Consider the following 20,861-nt stretch of genomic DNA (forward strand, 5'->3'; position numbering starts at 1 on the left):
TTAAGTTAAACATTATGATCATCGTTGTACTGAGATGTTTAATAGAGATTTCATTGCAGTCAAAATATCATATCATTTACAATTATTTTATCTCAAATAATTGTTTGATATTTGTTTTGATTCTCTAAGCTTTACAGTTTCTTTCTCTCCAGTCACCCTGTATTTATACAAATCTGGTAAATCTGGTATGTTACAGAGACTGTAACATCTATTCAACATTTCCAGTAGCATTTGTATAAAATTAGGGGCTGTTAGGTATTTACGAATATATTATAATTCTTTACATTTATTTAAACTTCTGCATCTCAATTGGTGAAGGTTAGAGATTTTAAGCAAGTTACACTTTGAAGCTGCATCAGTCTGAAATGATGATCTCATCCCTGTTGTTCTTTGTTTCCATTCACGGTATGTTCAACAGCAGAATAACAGCGCCATCTAGTGGTTTATTGTTCTCTCCAGCAAGAGAAGTCAAAGAAAATAGTTTTTGTTTGAGTCTTAAACTTTTTTTTTTTTTTTACACATTTGGCCCTCGGGGCAGTAACCCCCAAACTGGAGCAGTGGCTACAACAGATCCCAGGAACAACATCAGACATCTCAGTCCAGAAATGTGCAGTCCTTGGCACAGCCAAGATACTGCGCAGAACCCTCAAGCTCCCAGGCCTCTGGTAGAGGACCCGAGCTCAGAGGATAAGAACCACCCGCGGTGGGTGAGAAGGGAATTTTTTTTTAAAATATATATATAGATAGATAGATATAATTTGAATATAAATAATGTATTTTAATAAATACATTATAGGAATGTAACCAGCAAGCTGTATGCATTTATGAAATATTTTTCTCAAACCAAATCCCATTTTTCCAATAACCACTAATCTTTAATTATTTTCAACTCCATTGTAGTTTCTTATACAGTTACAAATGTGAAAATCAAAAATCACAAAGCATAAGCAATTATTACAATTTCTAAAACATGAAATTATTGCCAGATTCCCTGCCATTGAGTAGCTATGGTGGCTAATATTCATTTAATGTATATTTCAGAGATAATATGAATAGTTTAAGTCAAGTCATGTTGATTTGTGTTGCACATTTCTGAACAAAAACACCAGACAACAATTGAACAAACATTGCATTTTTATGACTGCCATCACCAAAATCATTCACATTAAATATGTTGGTCAATGTTTCATGAAAAAAAAAAAACATACATACATACATACAACATACATCTTCTTTACTCTTTATTTAAACAGAAAGGGAACAAAGTCACATCAGAAACAACACTAAGAATAACACCTTAAGCTCAATGTTGCAGTGACAACCCAAACATGTAAAAACATGTAAGGAAATAAAATGTTCTCTGAATTTCATGTCTGTATGTCACATAATAATAAAATACTTTATTTATCAAAGGCTTGTGTAAATAAAAATACAAAGTGCAATAGATCACAAAAAAAAAACTGGTCATTTGTTTAGTGTAAATGTGCAATATGTTATCCTGAGTTAGTGTGTGAGATGTTAATAGATTCACGCCCTGAATCCTCTGTCTGGTTCCAGGGCCTCCGTCAGTCTTTCCCGCATGATCTCTTTGGTCGAGTACAACGGCAACTCAAGAATAGAGTGACATGTCAATGACTCTGGGAAATGCTCATCAGGGGAGCCACTCTGGATTTGTTTTATTCTTATTTTCATCCTGATCTGGTCCATGCCAAGAACAGGGACTTTCCGAAACCCAGTCAGAAATACTGCGGAAGACGTAAAGAAAAAAATCCACTCAAAAGACAATCAAATAAAAATAAAAACCTGCCTCACAGTTATCAGAGCTCTCTTCATTTCATGTCTTCAAACTACAAGGCAATATGTTCAAAAATAATATACATGCCACTGGTTTAATGAGATACAAGATATCGGAAGTGGGGCTAAATAGCTTTTTCTGTTTATTAAACAGAAAAGCTTGTCATTGTCATATTCTACTAAATAGGAGTGGATTGCACAGAGATATGTTGAAAAAATATTGGTAACATGGAATTTAAGTTGATTTTTAAGTGTTTTAAAAAGATTTCTAAATGTTTTTCCCTTAAGACATTTGTTCACTGTGCTATAGAACAATATAAATAAACTCAACTGAATTTTAAAGAATCAATGACTCTTTGTTTGCCAAAGGTCAAAACTATTACACAAGAAAAATATAGAAGGTTACTTACAAATAAAATCTTTTTTCTGCTCTTCAGTAAGTTCATCAAAAACGTCCCAAAACATCTGCATAGTTGGGTGTCTGTCACTGATCCACTCATACTGTGTGTTCTGTGTAGAGTAAACCAGAGTTATGAGTTTTATTGCTGCAATTTCAAAGAACATAGCAGTGGAAAATGTAAACCATTTAGATGAGTGTACCTGTTTGAGCTTCGCCCAGTTATAGACGTCTCCACCCACTAAGACTCCCTGCAGCTCTTCTGGTCTGAAAAGCTTCACCAGCTGCTGGTCACACACCAGGAAGAAACCGTGCTTGAACTCCTGAAACATGCCCTCCACTGACTGGTTGAAGGCATAATTCACGTAGGCATCCACAAACTCCTTCCTGTTTGGGAGGAAGACTTTCAAAATTAACCAACTGCTTTGGTTGAATTAACAATGAAGCCTTTTTGGTTTGAGTGGCTTACTTATTTTGGTTTGTGACGAGCTTTCCTGGATTACTAGGATCAAGGTCAACATTTCGCTCATCCCAGTTAATCTGAAAGTAAGGAGTGAAGAAGTTTGTGACATCGCATGAAAACTCTGAAGAAAATAATTAAGATTATCACCAACCTCGAAGGTGATACACAGGTCTTCCAGGTCATCTTCGTAGTCCAATATGTACTGCAGATGCCTTCAAAAAGATCCAAAATCACAAGTTATTGAATCATCTAGTAGTCATAATTTTATCCAGTCTTTTAGGGGAATTTAAATATTTTCTCACCTGCCAACTCCTGCGTTGAACTCCATCATATCTTCTAGAGTTGGCTCAATGTCGAGCAGCTTTTTGAACAGAACCAGTGGGAAGGGTAATTGAATGAAGCTGTCATTGTATAAGGCCAGTCCACACAGAATCCCAAGCAGGTGGAAGTTTGCCTGGTCTGCCTGCATTAATAAAATAATATAAACAATAATTCTGTCTCTAGTGGGAAAGGAAACATTTTAAAGATGAATGAGAATGTCTTCTTACTCTGGAGGAGAACCAGGCTAGTCTTTCAGACTCGTTCAACATGAACATCTCTCTTTTTTCTTGAACTATGTTGAGGTGGTGAAAAAAATCGGATCTATAGACTCGTGTGACCTTTGAGTCTCCATCAAGGTGCACCTGAGAAATACAAATTTACAAATATTTAGAGGTGGTCCTGCTGAACTTTAGCACTGATAGTAAAACTGAACTCTCACCACGAGTGGCTTCTTAAGGTCGGTTTGATGAGCAGCGGCCAGCTGAGCGAAGGCTTCCTCCAAAAGTGAAGCTCGGCTCAGGTGGAGTTCAAAATAAGGATTTGACTGAGTAGTCCCTCCAAAGGGAGGAACAAAAACCCTCTGATGATCTTCCTAAGGAACAATTTTGAATTCCAAAGAAACACAAAATGAATAACTTTGAAAGACATTTGTTTTCAAACGTACAGCTTCATTTTGCGACTACTTCACACTGTTAATCTTGTACCAACACTCACTTTTTGATGAAAAGTAAAACTATATATTTGTTATTATTGCTAATGTTTGATGCCAATGTTTATTCACCTGAGTCCAAGCAGCACTGGTGTCAAAAACCATTTTCTTTGATTTCAGATCCATGACAAATGGAAAATCACAGAGTAAGAGGGGTTGATCATCCACCATCTGAGGAAATAATGACTATAAGAAAAAACACATTTTAATCAGATTATTAACACAAATACCCTAATAACATGCATATCTTTTTACTAAAATTGATAATTTTGTTGAGTACATAAAAATAAATTTAGAAGTTAAGCTTTAATTATTTACCCTGTTTAGTGACATTCCACGCCAGCGCTGCAGCTCAACTTCAAGAAATGTTCGGTCAAACTCCACACAAAATTTATTTTCAGGGATTTTCTTCCTGTTGGCCTTTAAATTAGACAGACATGTGCAATGTCAAAAAGAGTAGGCAAATGTAGAGAACTATGTACTTTCTTGTTGAAAATGAAAATGAGATTAAATGTGATGTGGAATTGATACAAACTTCAAACAGATTCTGGAGGATCAGCAGGATACTGTTGAATGAGTTGTGAGAAAATGGCCATGAAAGGGCCGTCTTCCATACGTTTACATGTCTGACCATTGTAGAGGGTAACAGTGAATGCCACCAGTCTCCTGAGGAGGACAGGATTGATGAGAGAGAGCTTATCTAAAGACGGTCTAGTACTGAAGTCTTTATTCATGTACCATTTCATGATTTAACTTTTATTAGAGGCACGTTTCATTGTACCTATAATCCGGAGGCTTTCGGGAGAAAGTCTTTGGAAGGCAGCAATAATTTCTTCAACCAGCTTCAGGCTTGTTGACGAGATCTGTGGCTGACAATGTTTCTGAGTCACATGAAGAAGTTCAGTCAGAACCAGGAAGACCCTCAAACCCTCCAGTCCCACCGGTTTGTTATCAAGACGAGGAAGCAACAGCAGGACAGCCTTTTCCACCTGTTGGAACAAAACAAGAACCTGGGTTTTAAACGTCATCTTCCATTACTAATCAATGTGCAGGATTTTATTTTATAGTCACACCTCAGTTTGAAGAACATCCTCAGTTAGCAGCTTTTCAAACACACTTTTGGCCAACAATAAATCAAAACCAGGGTAGTTTGTTGAGGTCTGGAAATGCTTATCTTTCCTAAAATGATTAAAAAAACATCTAATTTGAAATAGGAGCAGATACCAAGAAATTCAGATTAAATCTTTAAAGTCTATGCATACCTTTGGTCAAGGAAACTTCGGTTCACAATTGAAGCAGAGGAAAATGTTCTACGAATTTCCCTGTAAAGATGTTAGGAGGTCATTTGCCAAATTACATAATATAAAAAAAATAAAGATTTCTCAATCATAATAACATACTTGACAAGTAAACACCTAGTGTTGACATAAAACTTTATTATTCTTACTGTTTTGTCACTTGTCCCAACCTTGCATCACATTCAGAGGTCCACTGATCCACCAGGTTTTCAATAGGCTGTTGCGTTATGTTGATCTTTGAGTTCAATCCGTCCTTGAAACAAAATAAGGTAAAAAAATATTCCTCAAAGTGGGGAAAAAGATTATGTGTTGACATAAAAGGATGAAGATATTGCTGAGCCTTGAAGAATTTGTGGAGTTACCTCTTTAGGTCTCCAGGTTGCAAACGAACAATCTGCTCCAGCAAAGATATTATCAATCCGGTGACCGTTTGTGGGACCTACAGAGGAATAACAAATGCTATTTAAATATGGGATATTACTGTCCTCAGTTATTAAGAGAGTAATATTTAAAAGATTGCAGAAGTAATCTTCCTTATCTACATGCAATGAAGGCTTAAGTTTGACATGAAGTGGCTATTTCGTTGGTAACATTGTTCATGGATCATCAATAAAGTTTCCTTATCTCAGAGTTAAACTATTTTTTTGTGTTGCATTTATTGCTGCTTCTTGTCTTGTACTCCCTTGAAAAAGAGTTTTTTAATCTCAATGGGTTTTTATTATTTGTAAAAATTTGTAAAGGTTAAAAAAAAATGTAAAGACTTTTGGGTTTACAAATTTACAACATACTCTTTTTTTCAGTGGAAGTGCAAAATGTAGTCATTCTTACTTTATGACCGGTAAAGCAGCTTTCTTTTAAAAAAAGGTTTTAGTTCATAGAGTGAGATTTATTACTGCCACCACTGTAAATGTAGTTTAAATAAATGAAAGTTTCTTCAATAATTAATTTTTACCTCTACCTTTACCTTAGTGTAAACTGACAGGACTTACAGAGAGGTATTTGTACAGGTAGTGGCACAGACAGGCTCTCCTCGTCACGTCCCAGCTGCTGATGGTCGTTGCAACCAAAGGAATACACCTTCATACGGTCTGTCAGCACTAATGTGTGATATCTGGAAGAGTAAAAGCAGCTTGCTTAATAATTACAAACCTACAGTATCAGTCAGAAGTTTGCAAGGCCATGGATGTCATTTCAATGCACACTCTATGTGCCTTTGTTTCAAATGCAGGCTGATCCAGCACAAAAAGTCAAAGATTATTGACTTTTCATCCTGATACAATTCTGACTGCATTTGTTTTATTGCTCTTTTTTTGGGGGGCAAAATTAGTGGAATACATTTAAACTGCTTGGTTTCCTGGTACAAATCTGGCTTTTAGGCATATTTTCAACTCAGTTTAGGTCAGGGATATGAGGAGATCATTCCAGAAGCTTAATGTTGATTGGCTTTTTCAATACAAGTCCAGTTTTGATCTGTCTGGGATAGCTTTCACAATTCTGTCAAAGTTTCAACCATTTGTCCATAAACTGTCCACCCTAATAAAACAGAGAATACTTTGGATGTTCAGGAACAATCAAGGTTGGAACTGATGATGAACTGGAAGATGCTGGAGCCTCAATGTCACCAAGGACTGAGTGTGATGTCCAACATGGAAAACCAAATGCCATCTAGAAAAACAATTAATGGTAATGATGAGGCAAGGTTAGAGGGGTTTGGCCATGGTGACAAGAAAAATGTTTTGGGAGGATTAAGGTAAGGCCTTTAGACTGTATGAAGCATTATGCAGATGGCCTGTTTCACTGCCACTGCTATGGACACAATATGACAGAAAGAGGATGGAGTAATGAAGGAACAATTTCCAAATTAAAACTAACAAAGGTTTTTTGTAGTATAAGTCTCGCTTTAAGTCCTGTCACTATAAGGTAGAAGAGTCAGAAAATATCTCACTGTGCACATGAGGTCATAATAAGCTTATAAAAGTATGTTAAAGTACCTCCCACATGCAGTTTTGGTGACCTTTGCCCCCCAGAGCTCTGCAACAAGCCGAGGACGAAGCTCATTTCGGAATGAGTTGTGTCCAAGCTGTCCGTATCGGCCGGAGCCGAACGTAAACACGGCACCGTCCTGAAAAACCAGGCAACCGCATTGATTAGCTTCACTTTTTATGTTAACAATAAATATTTACATTTCTGTGAAATCTGAAAAAAGACTTTAGGATCACTGACCTTTGTCAGAGCCACAGTGTGTTCCTGTCCACTGGAAATGTGAATGACTTTCTTCGTGTTCAGATAACTGACCGGCGCTGGTGTAGTTCTATCTGTATGAACCAATATTTTGAGTTTCAGTAAAATAATGTAGGAAGCAGCCAGACTTTTAAATGTATAATTACAACATGATTAAAAGCTGTTCAACAAATAAAAATCAAAATAAGGTCTAACTTTTAGTAAGGTTCACATATTTGTGTATCTGACTCCACAGCAGTGGTTCACCAGTCATCAGCCACACAGCATAAACCAGTGGTCTGAGCAGAAGCAGAGGGTAATGATATATCTGTGCAGCACCTTCAGTGTCTCCCAGTCCGAGCTGTCCGCAGTCATTTCTGCCCCAGCCGAACACGCCTCCAGACACGGTGAGAGCAAAGCTATGCTCTCCTCCCGCAGAGATCCGAACCACGGGGATGGCCGACAGAGATCTGACGTGTTGAGGTGAACCGGCTCCAGAATGACTCCCTCCCAGTCCCAGCTGGCCCCTGGAGTCCTGGCCCCATGTGTACACTTGATCATCTGTGATAAAACATCAACCGTTCAGTTTATTGGATTTTTTTCTTCTTCTTGGCTGCTGCAAGAAGAGTTAACCACAAATTACCCCATCTTTTTTTTGTTATCATGATTTATGACCCTCTCTGTAGAACCCAACTTTTAAAAAATCAATTTGTTTCAGATACTGACCACTAACAACTATTCCACAAAACCACACTTTAATAATTGACCAGTGATCCTAATAAATGATCATTAAACCTATAATATTTCATATTTCTAACCAAATATTGAAGCAGAGCAGACTGCGAGTCAACAGTACCTTTGGTGAGTGCAACAGTGTGATGGCTCCCACAAGCAATCTGGGTCACTGTGACGCTGGACAGCACTGGTGGAGGTCTGATGAAAAAAAAAAAAACAAACACGTCATCATCATCATGTATAATGTCCAACATCAATGTCATCGTCATCATCATCATCATCACAGCAGAAACAAAGCGCGGTCCTGAATCCCCTGTTACCTGGGAGTGAACGGAGTGGCGTTTGGGTCCACGCAGAAGATTTTCCCTGCGTCAGAGAGCAGCGTGACCACGTCATCCCCACAGCAAACAGCGCGGATCTTCTCGCCACAGTCAACAAACTCTGCAGATGAAGCAGCAGCAGCATGAGCGCCAGACGAAGGCTGTCTCCCATCCGGTCGCTACCGAGGATTACCGTAATACTCACTCTGCTTCCCCTGCGCGCGGATCACAGACGCGTCTCCGACGTCTTTGGCGAAAGCGAGAACGTTGCGGGCGGCAGAAAGGTCCCGGATGTGAAAGCTGAGGTTCAAGAAATGAACTCGGTCTGAAGTCGGGACATCCGAGGCCTTTTTCTGGCGGAAGCTCCGCCGATAGTCCTCACCCCAGCAAAACATGTTGGTGAGTGAGGCTGCGTTTTACTGCTGCTCCTTTTAATGACTCAGCTGTAAGAAAAACGAAACTGGGCTTGTTGTTTGTTTTTTTGTGAGGAAAGGAAAACAAAACTATGACGCTTGATCAATATGACACACCTCCAGGTCTGAGCTGTTCTCAACAGTAAACGAAAGTGAAACCTTCTAGTGTTCATTGTGTCAGAAGTGCGCTTTCTGCTGCATACTTTTCATTTCCTAGTAAACAGAAACACATACAGGGATTTTTGGCTGAGAGGTAAACTTTGGTGCACTCACATCTCCTTGGAATAAACTTGGCTGAAGACAAAAATATAAATAAATAAATGAGACGACACTTATGATTGTTTAGAACAGAATACATTTTTTAATTGGTGCCAAAATACTTTACAAACTGGTCGACTTTCTTTAAGGCAAACATGAAATAATCCTTTCTAAAGGTTAGGATCCATAATTTAAACCTTTTGTCCAAGGTCTTATGGGGCCTTAAGTAGAGTTAACATTAGCCTTAATCATGTTAATGAGGACATTAATAAGGTTTTAATGTCCTTAATAACAGTTAAAACCAAGTTTTTCAATGCTTTTTGGGGGGAAATCTTGAAGAGTGGAATTTTACTGGCTGAGATTAAAATCAGATAATTTGGTGGTTTGTGAATTCAATTCAAGCACCAAGAAAAGATCAAACACTTAGCATCAGATTGTACATATGAACACAATCATCTTACACTTTTACAAAGTATAGCTGCTAGTCTCTTTAAACTTTACATTTTAACTTGAAGTTATTTGAAATATTTTAATCTGAATATCAAAACTGTTGTATCAAAGTCAGTCGTACTCTCACTTTCAACATTTCCTCAGCTCTATGGTCTGTGTTGATATTCAAACATCATTTTGTGAAATGTGCACAAGCAAACACAACATTAGGATTACGTCTTTTGAGTTTTATTGGCTCTAGAGGCCTTGATTTGATAGTGGATTGACAGGAAAGTGGGCCGGGAATCAAACCAACAACGGCTGAGTTGGGGATTTGGGCCTCCACATGTGGGCTGTGCTTAAACCCAGCACCAGCACAGCACAGCACACCAGTCCCCTGAGTTTTATTTGTTGATTTTATTAAAGAAGCATACTGATCTTTATAGATAATGTAATTGTAAAAAATAAAGAGCGTATAATACTGTCCCTCTGTCCACGCTTTTCAGTTTACGATGTTCGTTTTTATCTTAAATGCTGTTAACTTAACAGTAAGAAAACAAATATACATACAGAAAATTTCCCCACACTACCATCGGACTGAAGAAAAAATCTTATTAGTCTAATAATTACTTTTAACATCTCAGCAAACTAAAGCATAACAATGGGTTACAAAACATGACAGGAACAACTTCTTGCAGGTTTTCAGTAAAACTGTTTTAGTTTAAAACCTATTTTTCTTTATATACACATAGTGTTCATCGTTGGGGAAGTGCTGTGTCCGTGAGTAAAAACATCCGCATCACTCAGTAAAGATCCAGTCAGAGATTCATCCTGAATCAGATGCACTGACTGATCCTTTTGTTGCTGAGAGCTTCGGTTAGTTTGGCTCGCATGACGTCTTTGGTCGAATACGGCGGCAGTTCCAGGGTGGAGAAACACGTGTGGGTCGCAGGATAATACTGGTCATCCTGCGTGGTCTTAACTTTGATTTTCATCTTTATTTTGTCCAAGCCGAGGATCGGCACCCGTTCAAACCCAGTGACGAACCCTGATGCAGGTAAAAGAGGTTATTAGTGGATATAAGCTATACAACAGGAATAAATTTGCCTTTACGGAAACTTTCTCCAAAGAAATATTAACTTTTGATATTTTTTTATTTTTTTCCCCTCACAGACAAAGTTGTAGTGAGTGGTATATTTGTTTATCTGGTCATCAATAAATACAATCTAAACTTTGTTGATGGCATAATATGCTGTCCTTTGTAATCCTGTAATTCAGCTTCAACTGAACCCCAAGCAACTCTGATTTCATAGAGGTGGACTAATATTTCTCTCTCAACAAAAGGAACAAAAATCTGAGAATCTTTGCTAGATATTTTCTGTAAAAATAGATGGAATTGTGGAGAAAACAATAAAAATAATAAAGCAGTATCCAAGGCACTTTAAAATGGATGCCAAGTACTTATAAGTTTTTGTCAGAAATTACGTTGAGTCCAAAAATTTGTTTCCCGTACATATATATATATTTTTTTTTGAAAATGGAAGCGATTCGTTGGGACAATTCGTTATTCTAGTTGTGTTTTCCTAAATAATGTTGACTAAACAATCTGACTTGGTACTCACACAGAAAGGTGTTCTTCTGACTCTCCTTTAGCTCATCGAAAACTTCCCAAAACATCTGTATGATGGGGTGGTCGGCGTCGTACTCGCCCTCATAAACTGTGTTCTTAAAAGAAGACCAACACCTGGAGTCAGCGATAACTCAAACAGCTCAGAATGCATACTGTCACAAAGAAAGTACCTGTTTCAGCTTTTCCCAGTCATGGAAGTCCTTTCCCACAAGGGTTTCTTGCAGCTCCTTTGGTGTAAAAAGTTTCACCAAATCCCGGTCGCAAACTTGGAAGAAACCTCGCTTGAACTCGTAAAACGCAACCTCCACTGACGTGTTGAAGACGTAGCTCACAAAGGCGTCAACAAACTCTCTCCTGTTGAGTTGATAAAAATTGTCATTCTCAAAAATGGGTTGGACACATATGACGGAAATTTAATTGCTTACGATTTTTAATAATTGTTTCGGACAAATTATCAAAGAGTGAGTTCCGAACATCCGGTGTGGATTTAGGTCAGCTGTGGAACTAAATCCACACCACATAAGTATTTTTCTAGGAAATACTTAGTCATTAGACTAACCAAAGTCTTTAGACCTGCATGAGTTTTATGGATTTGAAGAAGAAATGCAATCATGCCTATTGAGGTATTTTATGGAGACTAACGCCAGACCATGGAGTATCTATGTGTTGTTCTTCAGTTGGTTTATAAGGTTTCATTTCCAGATCATTCAAAACTCTAATATATTTATAATTTAAGTAAATAGATGAGAACAAATTGAATGACATTTTTTCCTACTTGTTTTCACTAGTAACTTGCTTGTCAGGATTTTCAGGATCAAGATCGATCTCAGTTCCATCCCATGGGATCTTTAAAGAAATGAAATACTGGTGTTACTTGTCTCTGAGTTTATTTAAAAAAGCTGTTAGATATCAAAGATCTAAAATGAATGGTGACATTTCTTTTAACTTCAACACTCACTGTAAAATACATCTCCTCTGGGTCTTCTTCTGTGTCTAGGATGGACTGCAGGCCACTAAAAGAAAACAACACAAAGATCATTTTGAATGATAAATACATATATTTTTATTTAAAACCATTTATAAATTCTACCTACTGGCCATAACTTGGACTGAATTCTTTCAAGTCGTCCAGTGAAGGCCTCAGTCCAAGCAGCTTTTTGAACAGCACCAGTGGGAAGGGTAAATAAATGAGCACCTTGTTGTACAAAGCCAGTCCACACAGAACCCCAAACAGGTGGAAACGCTGGTCCTCCTGCGAAGCCTGATATTGGTGGTTTAGATCATTAATAAAAAAGAAAAAAAGAAAAAGATAATTAACTGAGCTCAGAATCAGTTATTTCTAAACTAACAAGTCTTACTGCAGAGGAGAACCACGCCAGTGTTTTGGAGTCATTGAACATGAACATCTCAGATTCAGCAGACATCAACTCATGAAAGACTTCATGGAAAAAGTCTTTTGCGTAGACGTCAATGTAATTAGGGTCATAGTGCTCATCAAAAATCACCTGCAATACAAAAGGAACCAATAAGATTTTTTTTCACACTCTACAGAAGCAGTTAACTCAATTATGCTTAATAAGCTTTCAGTCTTGTACCACAAGATGTTTCTTGTAATCTTTCTGATCAGCCTTAGCCAGCAGTTCAAATGTGTCGTTCAACACAGACGCTCGGTTTAGGTGCAGATCCAAGTAGAAAGATTTAGGGCAACACCCTGATCCTAAAATCAGAAGCATTTCCATGAACGTCAGGTTCATACTCAATATGAACTCCGCCTGTAAAGATAAATAGATCCAACATAAGAACACAAATTTAGGGCACAGATTGCAAGCTCAGTAGACATAAAACATAAATAAAGAAGCAAAGTTTTGTGGTATTGCAGTTTCTCAAAAAGGTGTATGTGTTTTTTTATCTAGTGTACGTAAACTTCTGGTTTTCAACTTCATATATACAAAGCATATGCAGACATCATAATAAAACAGCAGTTACCTTGGTGAGGTCAGTATTCATGTGAAAAACCACTGTCTTTGTTTGCAGATCCATCACAATGGGGAAGTTGCACAGAACAAGTGGCTCATCAAGCACATACTGAAAAGGTGAAAAGTACAACATGATCTTTGAGTTTCTAGTTATTCAGAGTTTTTACAAACAAGATGTCTGTTTAATTTCTGAGTTAAATCTGACTGAAACTTTCTTACCCTGCGTTTTGATTTTAAACGCCAAATTTGCAGTTCTGAAAGGAGAAACGTTTGGTCGATCATCACATAAAAATCACTTTCTGGCAGCCTTCGAGACTCGGAAACCCTGCTGTTGACCTGTCGGACAAGACCTTAATTATCATTAAAAAGAAACAACACCAAAAAGCAAACATGACAATCCTGTTTCAGATTATGATACTGACATTGTACATATACTGAAGAACTTGAAGCAGGTTCCTGACACCATCTCTGCGAGGAGCATCCTCGTCGGACAAGATCAGACAGAGCGCTTGCCTCCACACGCTGACAAATCTCTCCATGGTGGATGACGACAGCGAGGCCCACCACTCACCTAGAGATGACAATAGTAACATTTACCGCACAAAGCTTTGATCACTTGCCAAAGTAATTTCAGCTAAACTAGGTAACAGTACCTAGAACCTTGAGGCTTTCCCTTGACAGGCTTGTTACAGCAGTGGCGACCCTCTCTGGGAGCCTGCTGCGCTGCTGCTTTCTGTACTTCTGGATGACATGGAGAAGCTCATTGAGGAGCAGATAGATCCTCAGACTCTCCACTCCGACTGGGTTCTTATCGAGGAGAGGAAGCAAACGGAGAACTGCTGCTTCAACCTGAGAGATGTGTTAATTCACACGCAAGTGGATTAAAGGGAAAAAAACAACAGATAGATTAAAAAAATGATGAATGGATAAAAAAACAAATGAAAGCATATCAACCAAGTTGTCATGTAGTTGTCTGAAAAACAAATGTATGTTGTACAATTGAACAGGAGGAGAGACAAACCTCTATCCAGACATACTCTGTCTTGACCAGTTTCTTAAAATGCCGTCGAGCCAGTTTCAGGTTCAGACCGTGGTACTTTGATGAGGTTTTCAAATGTTTATTTTTTCTGAGCAGAAAAGACAGTCACCATAAATTATGATCTTTAATTTGTTACTAGACTGAAATAGATACTATTTCAATAATTGAATAACTGATCAATGTTAAAACATCCAATATACTGAAAAATAACAATACATTTATTGAAGATTAATAGAAGTAAGACAATCTTTAATTAAAATATGTCTACTCGAATTAGAACATACATAGGTTAAAGGAAAATGGGATGTTTTGACTTTTAAGTTACAAAAGTCTCAACAGTTGCATCTTTACCTTTCTTCAAGGAAGCTTTTGTTCAAACAGGATGCAGATAAAAATGTCTTGTGGATTTCCCTGAGAAGAAGAAGAAGAAGAAGAATTGTTTCAGGAATCTTTATTTAGGGTAGCAGAACTTAACGTCATGTTATTCAGCGGTCTGCTAGTGGTAAATACTCACTGGCGAATCTTTCTCCATGACTTCTCATCATGTTTAAACGTCCAGTTATCAACCACAACTTCTAAACAGTGCCGAGTTGCTTTACTGACTGTGTTAGTGTCTGAATTTATGCCAACTTCCTGATTGGGAAAAAAGTGAAGTGAGGTGGCCGATCCTGTTGCATGTTCATCTCTTTGTTTGGCAAACATTGTCACTGGTACCTCATCAGAAGAGCAGGCTGCAAATGAACAGTTTTCTCCAGCAAAGATCGTTCCAATTCTGGAATGAACTGCACCTGAAACTAGTAATGAAGTAAGTTACTATATAAAGTTAACATGGAATAGTGTTTAGATTTTTATCTTTATCCTATACATGAAGTTACCTCGAGGTAGGCGAACAGGTAACGGCACAGATGGGTTGGTTTCTTCTCTGTTTCCCAGCTGACCTTGAGTTTCACAACCAAAGGAGTAGACCTTTTGATTGTCTGTCAAAACTAACGTGTGATGCCTGGATTGAAAGAACATCATAAACATTATAAACACTAGACTGGTGAATTTTTATTATTATTTGTGCTATGGGGCATTTTTTCTCCTACCAGTGCTACAACAATCTGTAATTTACCTCCCGGTCGCAATCTTGATAACTTTTGTCCCCCAAAGTTCAGCAACAAGTCGAGGCCGGAGTTCATTTCGCAAGGAGTTGTGTCCAAGTTGTCCATGTTGACCAGAACCGAACGTGAACACTGCCCCGTGCTGAAAAATCCAAACTTCAAAACTTTACATCCAGCATATTTTTAATGCAACACTTCAAATAAGAACAAATGTGAGGAACAGAAATTTTAACTTTACAAATGTAAACTTTGGTAACTTCAAAAAGATTTCAGCCTCTTTCTATTCAATAGTCAAACAGTAGTAATAACAGTAAATGACAAATTGTATTCTTCCTTTTGAAGCCCATTATTAAATGAATATCTTTAGATGTTTAAAAATACTCTCAAAGTCTTAATTTCTAGAAATAATTTTAAGTCTAAAAAATGCAACTTTTAGTTTAACTTAATTTGTCCCAAAAACAAGAATCTTCATTTTCAAAAAAACAACAACAAAAAAAGCAATTGGATGGTTTTATGTTGCTCCCAAACCTTTGTCAAAACGACGGTGTGGTCCTTTCCACAGCAAATGTCGGCTGTTTTCTTCAGATTCAAACTATGAACACAAGCTGGTGTATGCATGTCTAAAAAATAAAAGAGATTTACTATGCAAGATATGCAAGGTTAGACATCTGAATAGCTATGAATTCATTTCTAACAGCACCTTTTGTGTCTCCCAGTCCGAGCTGCCCACAGTCGTTTCTGCCCCAGCCGAACACGCCTCTGGACACGGAGAGGGCGAAGCTCTGGTCTCCTCCTGCAGAGATCTGAACCACGGGGGTGGACAACAAGGATCGGACTTGCTGAGGCTTTCTCGGTTCTGAGCTTCTCTTCCCCTGTCCGAGCTGACCCCTGGAGTCCAGGCCCCAGGTGTACACTTGACCCTCTGCAGGAAGATCACCAGGATTAACTGCTGGATCCACATCACGACGTCATGAACTGTTCATGTCGTGTCTTAAACATTTTAACCAAACTTAAGACTCTTGAAATCGCAAAAAAAATGAGGAGCCAAGAAAAGCTTAGTAATAAGTCCTTATGTCATTGTGATGAAGGCAATACCAATAAAAAGAAAACGTCAGAAGACTGAAGTTAATAATATAATTTGCCATCTACAATGCAGAAATGTTGAAAACCTTTTGTCAAAGCAACTGAATGCTGGCTCCCACAAGCAACCTGTACAACCGATATGCCGGAAAAAGCGTCCAATATCCTGCAAGAAAGTAGAGGAAAAATCTTAATCAACTCTTAATAAGAATCAGATGACTTGTAGGATGAATTGAAGCCATTTGTATGCCAGCATCGTAACCTGGCTTCGTTTTCTCACCTGGGTGTGTACGGGGTGTGGCTCGTGTCCACACAGAAAACGGAGCCTTTCTCAGACAGCAGCAATACTGCATCATCTTCACAGCTCACTGCCTCAATCTTCTCCTTACACTTCACAAACTCTGTAAATACACAGAAATAATTCATATGTACTGGATTAACGTGACAATTTACTCATTACCACATCACAGGGTAATGGACACCTGACCCTCTGTCAGCCATATAAAAATGGCCCCTTCAGAAACATCCTGATTTGACATACTTTGTCCTAATTTTAAAAACTGTAACTCTTTATCTACAATTTCTGGCCTAAATGTGTTATCTTGATTCCAGTTCAACACAGAGCCAGGAATGAATGACAAGAATAAAAGGGCAAAGGCAGAAAGTAACAGATAAATGAATGCATATCAACTCATGAAATCTTATCTTTATCTCTCCTACATCTTATTATTATCATTATTATTTACAAACATTATGTGTACAAGTGTGGTTGGTGGGGCAGAATGGCAAATTTAAAGGAATGGCCATGGCCTCCCTGGACCCACCAATTGGTGCCGCCACTGATTGTATATGTGGAACCTGAACGAAGCAAATTCAACATCACGCATCCACCCAGGAGGGTTTTTTTTTATTTTAAAGTACTTGAAGTTAAAGCTTATATCCTATTATCAGTCCAAATTTAAATATGTCTTTAAAAGCCTAAACTAAATATAAAACAATGCCACTGACAGGTGAATAAAAGCCGCTTATAACTCAGAAATGACTAAAAGATGCACTCGAAACAAAAAAAAAAAACTAAAATACAAAAAAAAAAAAAAAAAAAAAACACAGACACTCACTCTGTTTCCCTCTGACTCTGTTTCCATCTTTGCCCTCATTAGTGCGCAAAACGAACGCATTCCCGTTGCACTTCAGGAAAGCCAGCACGCTGCGTCCCGCTGATAGATCCGTGACATCGTGACCCAAATTGAAATAATGAACTCCTTCCTCCGTGACGGGGTCTCCTCTCACACAGAAGCCTCGCCGACAGTCTTCTCCCCAGGCAAACATCTCGCCTGTGAGCCTCGCCGGGACAGCAGCTGATGTTTGTTGTGCTGCTCAGCTGGCTGAAACGAAACCCAGCAGGGAGACGAGAAACAAAACTTGACAGGTTTCCGAGGAGCAGGGGGCGGGGCCGATCAGCTGCAGCGCTGCGAGCGAAACGAAACCGAGCTTCATCTCCAGCTGAGCTTTAGTTAAAAACAGTGGCGGAGCCAGGCTTTTTTTTCAAGGGGTGGCCAAAGGGTGAGCAAGGCTTTATCAGAGGGGTCAATATACAAATGGACCGTTCCATGGAACGAAAGGGAAAAAAAATTTGTTTCCTTTCGTTCCAAATTAATTAATATAACTAGTTAGGTTATAATTCAAAGCTTTCATATGACATAGCCTACTTACATTTCAATCATTATAAAACTTAATGGTTTTTCACATATTCTTACCACACATTTCAAGCAAGAGCTGGGAGATATAAAACATTACAGGGCAGCATGTGCACTAAAACATATGTTAAAAGAATCTGTCTAAAACAAGATCTACCAGCACTAGCATGGCTAATATAATAAACGAGGCACAACCATTTTTTTTCTTTTTAGAAATGTATGACAAGTGCCGCCTCTCATTAGGAAGGTAACAGCGGTTACAGCTGAGCGGTAAAATGTTGTAAATACCTTCAAAACTCCTCCACGGTGTAACTAAAGCCGGATGTGTTTTTGAACAAGCAGGACCCACATGTCAGTTTAACCAATGAACAGCGTCGGGCATCGGGCTGCCTTCAGGGACAGTCGGAAATTACAGTTTTCCTGGCAAATCTTTGCCGATCTCATAAGTATTATATTTTAAAATTACCATTTCCAGTGGGGTGGCACTAGGGGTGGCCAGGGTCTGTTGGGAGTGGCAAGTGCCACCTCGGCCACCCCTCTGGCTCCGCCACTGGTTAAAAAATAATAATAAATCAGTTTAGTTTACACTAAGAAACATAAAAATGTTTTCTGTCACGTTTTCTTCGCATTTACGCCTGAACGAGTTTAAGACGTTTTGCTGTAAAGTTTAAGCAGGAAACACTTGTTATTCAGTCAGAATTGAAATATGGAGTCCATTGAGTAGAGAGGAAATCTCCCATACTGAGTGTGAAACGCGCTCAAGTTCAAACAAGGCTCAGTTTCACTGGATTGAGTTGTAATGACGCAGATCAGCCACCAGGTGGAGGCAGAGTTCCCCCACACGGCCGGTGGCTCTTCCTTAAAACACACAATATGACTTTTTAGAAGCCGTTAAAATTTGCATTGGCATTTATATTTTAGAAAGGGAATTGTCAAGCACAGTTGAAAACAGCAACAATAAAAATCAACAAAACAACCTGATTACATCATTATCATGATGACCTACAAACTGAACATGGTCAGTGTAAACGTACACTGACCAAAACATCAGGCTTTGTTGTTAAGGAGCAAGCTTCCAGAAATGTTCATCTTAAAGAAATCAGTGAAGCTAAATGCCAGAGTGATCAACAACAGAGTCAGGAAAGGGTTTGAGCTTAACTTATGAAAACAAACACAACAGAGTTGAAGAGAAGAGAAGGTCATAATTAATCTTCTCTCCTGGTTTCTGCTCCGCTCCTCTTAGAGTGAGGAAACAAATCAACATGAGAGGGATTTGGAGGAGTCACAAAGATCAGCTGCTTGTGCAGGCTGAGTGCTTGAAAGTGTTTTTTTAGAGAGTCTGAATGCAACCTGACCTTTTTGATCTCTGCAGCACATCAGCCAAGTTGCACGAGTGACCTCCCGGCCTCTCCAAAAAATGCTGCAAACTACTTCTGCTTCTTTCTCTTAATTATACAATATTTCATTTGCAACTATTCTTTGATAACAAGGTTGATTTATGGATGAAAGGAACATGGTGAATCAGAAGAAGTGGTAAAGAAAAGGCATTTTGCAAAATAAAAAGCAAGCAAACGTAAATAGATAACTAGTCATTCAAATACATAAGAAAATAAAAATCCAACAGCTGCGATGGATACCACTATTTTATTTTCTGTTGTAAAAAGTGGTTTAAGAAAACAAAAACTGAAGAACTAACTGTTGAATCAGTACAATAATCCCACACCCCATAAGAAGAGATGCTATTTTGGGATTAGCAGTTAGCTTTAGGATTAGGATGTGATTTGAGTTTAGGCTAAATTTGGGGTTCAGTGTGTACTGGTAAAGATTAGGTTTAGTGTAGAGGTCAGGCTAATGTTATAGAAATTAATAAAAAAATTAAAGGAAGTAGATGCAAAGTTCTTGTGAAGATAGAAAGACATACTGTGCGTGTGTGTGTGTGTGTGTGTGTGTGGGTGGGTGGGTGTGTGTGTGTGTGTTTCTGTGGTTGATTATCGATCTGGGGGACGGACTGTGCAGAACGGTACCAGTAAAAAAAACCATCTACAGTATCATCTCGTTAGTTTCAACACAAAGACAGCATTACTGCAATATTTCATTTATTTTTCCTTTATGTTTGTGTCATTTTTACCTCCAATAGTAGTTGGCTAGATTTGTTTTAGTTAGCTGAGGGTTAGATAGATAGATAGATAGATAGATAGATAGATAGATAGATAGATAGATAGATAGATAGATAGATAGATAGATAGATAGATAGATAGATAGATAGATAGATAGATAGATAGATAGATAGATAGATAGATAGATAGATAGATAGATAGATAGATAGATAGATAGATAGATAGATAGATAGATAGATAGATAGATAGATAGATAGATAGATAGATAAATAGGGACAGGAAAAGACTTTAGCTTTAAAGCTTTATTCTGAATACAAAGCTTGAGTAAAAAAAAAAGTTAAATTAAATGTCATAATTAGCCTTACATACTAGACTTCTGTGATGGGTTCATATGAGATAATTCTTGTCATTGTAACATGGTCTACGCTCTCCGTATCCGTTCGAAGCAGAACATTAAGATCCAGTGTGTAATGTGACTACTGAAAGTGGACAAAGCCACAGTTACACTGACCAGATATCAGGCTTCAAAGGGCCTCGTCGGCAAGAGGATGGAGTAGAGATTAAATGCTAAACACACACACAAAGAGCAGAAAGAGGGATGAGAGATGTGGGCCTTGTCCGACAGCTGAGATATAGCACAAGAGCCCTGGGGAGTTTCAGGGGATTTCCACGGAGGGAATTAGACACATTGTCTGATTTACACTAACACTTTGGCTAAACTTACGATAAAAGTTCACGAAAAGAAACCCATATGTCTTTGTTTTCCAGTTTGTCGATTTTTTTTGTCAAAAACAATATCGCTAAAAAAAATCTAGAACACCATAAATTCATTTATTGAAAGTTAAGTGCTGTTAATAATCGA

At 38.2% G+C, this 20,861-nt stretch overlaps 2 protein-coding genes and 1 long non-coding RNA gene across 4 annotated transcripts; 1 reads left to right on the forward strand and 2 right to left on the reverse strand.

Annotated features, from left to right (window-relative positions):
* Window positions 1-1,116: 1,116 nt before the first annotated feature.
* On the reverse strand, window positions 1,117-8,652 carry LOC129364050 (probable E3 ubiquitin-protein ligase HERC4). The gene is made up of 23 exons (XM_055036452.1): window positions 8,463-8,652; window positions 8,258-8,378; window positions 8,059-8,135; window positions 7,542-7,763; window positions 7,206-7,297; window positions 6,974-7,104; window positions 5,972-6,093; window positions 5,345-5,421; window positions 5,132-5,235; window positions 4,947-5,006; window positions 4,758-4,863; window positions 4,466-4,673; window positions 4,220-4,350; window positions 4,003-4,104; window positions 3,757-3,870; window positions 3,415-3,567; window positions 3,203-3,337; window positions 2,957-3,117; window positions 2,806-2,866; window positions 2,661-2,731; window positions 2,395-2,578; window positions 2,205-2,304; window positions 1,117-1,745 (listed from the first exon to the last, which is right to left on the reverse strand). The coding sequence occupies exons 1-23, from the start codon at window positions 8,650-8,652 to the stop codon at window positions 1,528-1,530; spliced, it is 2,940 nt and encodes a 979-aa protein (XP_054892427.1). The 3' UTR covers window positions 1,117-1,527.
* On the forward strand, window positions 8,542-15,932 carry LOC129364054 (uncharacterized). The gene is made up of 3 exons (XR_008606397.1): window positions 8,542-8,656; window positions 13,022-13,080; window positions 15,822-15,932. It is a non-coding gene; the product is annotated as an uncharacterized LOC129364054 (long non-coding RNA).
* LOC129364037 (probable E3 ubiquitin-protein ligase HERC3) lies at window positions 8,986-17,580 on the reverse strand. Of its 2 annotated transcripts, XM_055036439.1 has the most exons (23): window positions 17,304-17,580; window positions 16,466-16,586; window positions 16,275-16,351; window positions 15,806-16,027; window positions 15,634-15,725; window positions 15,117-15,247; window positions 14,878-15,002; window positions 14,717-14,796; window positions 14,517-14,635; window positions 14,354-14,413; window positions 13,985-14,090; window positions 13,617-13,812; window positions 13,386-13,534; window positions 13,183-13,299; window positions 12,974-13,072; window positions 12,583-12,759; window positions 12,346-12,492; window positions 12,082-12,248; window positions 11,946-12,000; window positions 11,763-11,833; window positions 11,158-11,341; window positions 10,980-11,082; window positions 8,987-10,405 (listed from the first exon to the last, which is right to left on the reverse strand). In XM_055036439.1, the coding sequence occupies exons 1-23, from the start codon at window positions 17,512-17,514 to the stop codon at window positions 10,194-10,196; spliced, it is 3,021 nt and encodes a 1,006-aa protein (XP_054892414.1). In that variant the 5' UTR covers window positions 17,515-17,580; the 3' UTR covers window positions 8,987-10,193. The 2 variants fall into 2 exon arrangements, with proteins under 2 accessions (XP_054892407.1, XP_054892414.1); XM_055036432.1 differs by having other exon boundaries at window positions 8,986-10,405; window positions 14,517-14,796.
* Window positions 17,581-20,861: the final 3,281 nt, after the last annotated feature.

Source organism: Poeciliopsis prolifica, unplaced genomic scaffold (assembly GCF_027474105.1).
Source record: "Poeciliopsis prolifica strain line A6 unplaced genomic scaffold, Auburn_PproV2 SCAFFOLD001, whole genome shotgun sequence".
NCBI classification, from domain to species: Eukaryota; Metazoa; Chordata; class Actinopteri; order Cyprinodontiformes; family Poeciliidae; genus Poeciliopsis; species Poeciliopsis prolifica.

Bases quoted from the DNA above. Each gene is read 5' to 3' on its own strand.
- LOC129364050 (XM_055036452.1), bottom strand. From the start codon at position 8,652: ATGTTTTGCTGGGGTGAGGACTATCGGCGGAGCTTCCGCCAGAAAAAG. The intron at 5,236-5,344 runs GTAACTCCACAA...TTTTGTTTCAAG, and splicing joins CAACCTGGAGACCTAAAGAG to GACGGATTGAACTCAAAGAT. The intron at 1,746-2,204 runs GTAAGTAACCTT...CGTCTTCCGCAG, and splicing joins GCAGAAAAAAGATTTTATTT to TATTTCTGACTGGGTTTCGG.
- LOC129364037 (XM_055036432.1), bottom strand. From the start codon at position 17,514: ATGTTTGCCTGGGGAGAAGACTGTCGGCGAGGCTTCTGTGTGAGAGGA. The intron at 14,797-14,877 runs GTAACTTCATGT...CTTCATTACTAG, and splicing joins ACCTGTTCGCCTACCTCGAG to TTTCAGGTGCAGTTCATTCC. The intron at 14,414-14,516 runs GTGAGTATTTAC...TCTTCTTCTCAG, and splicing joins TCATGGAGAAAGATTCGCCA to GGAAATCCACAAGACATTTT.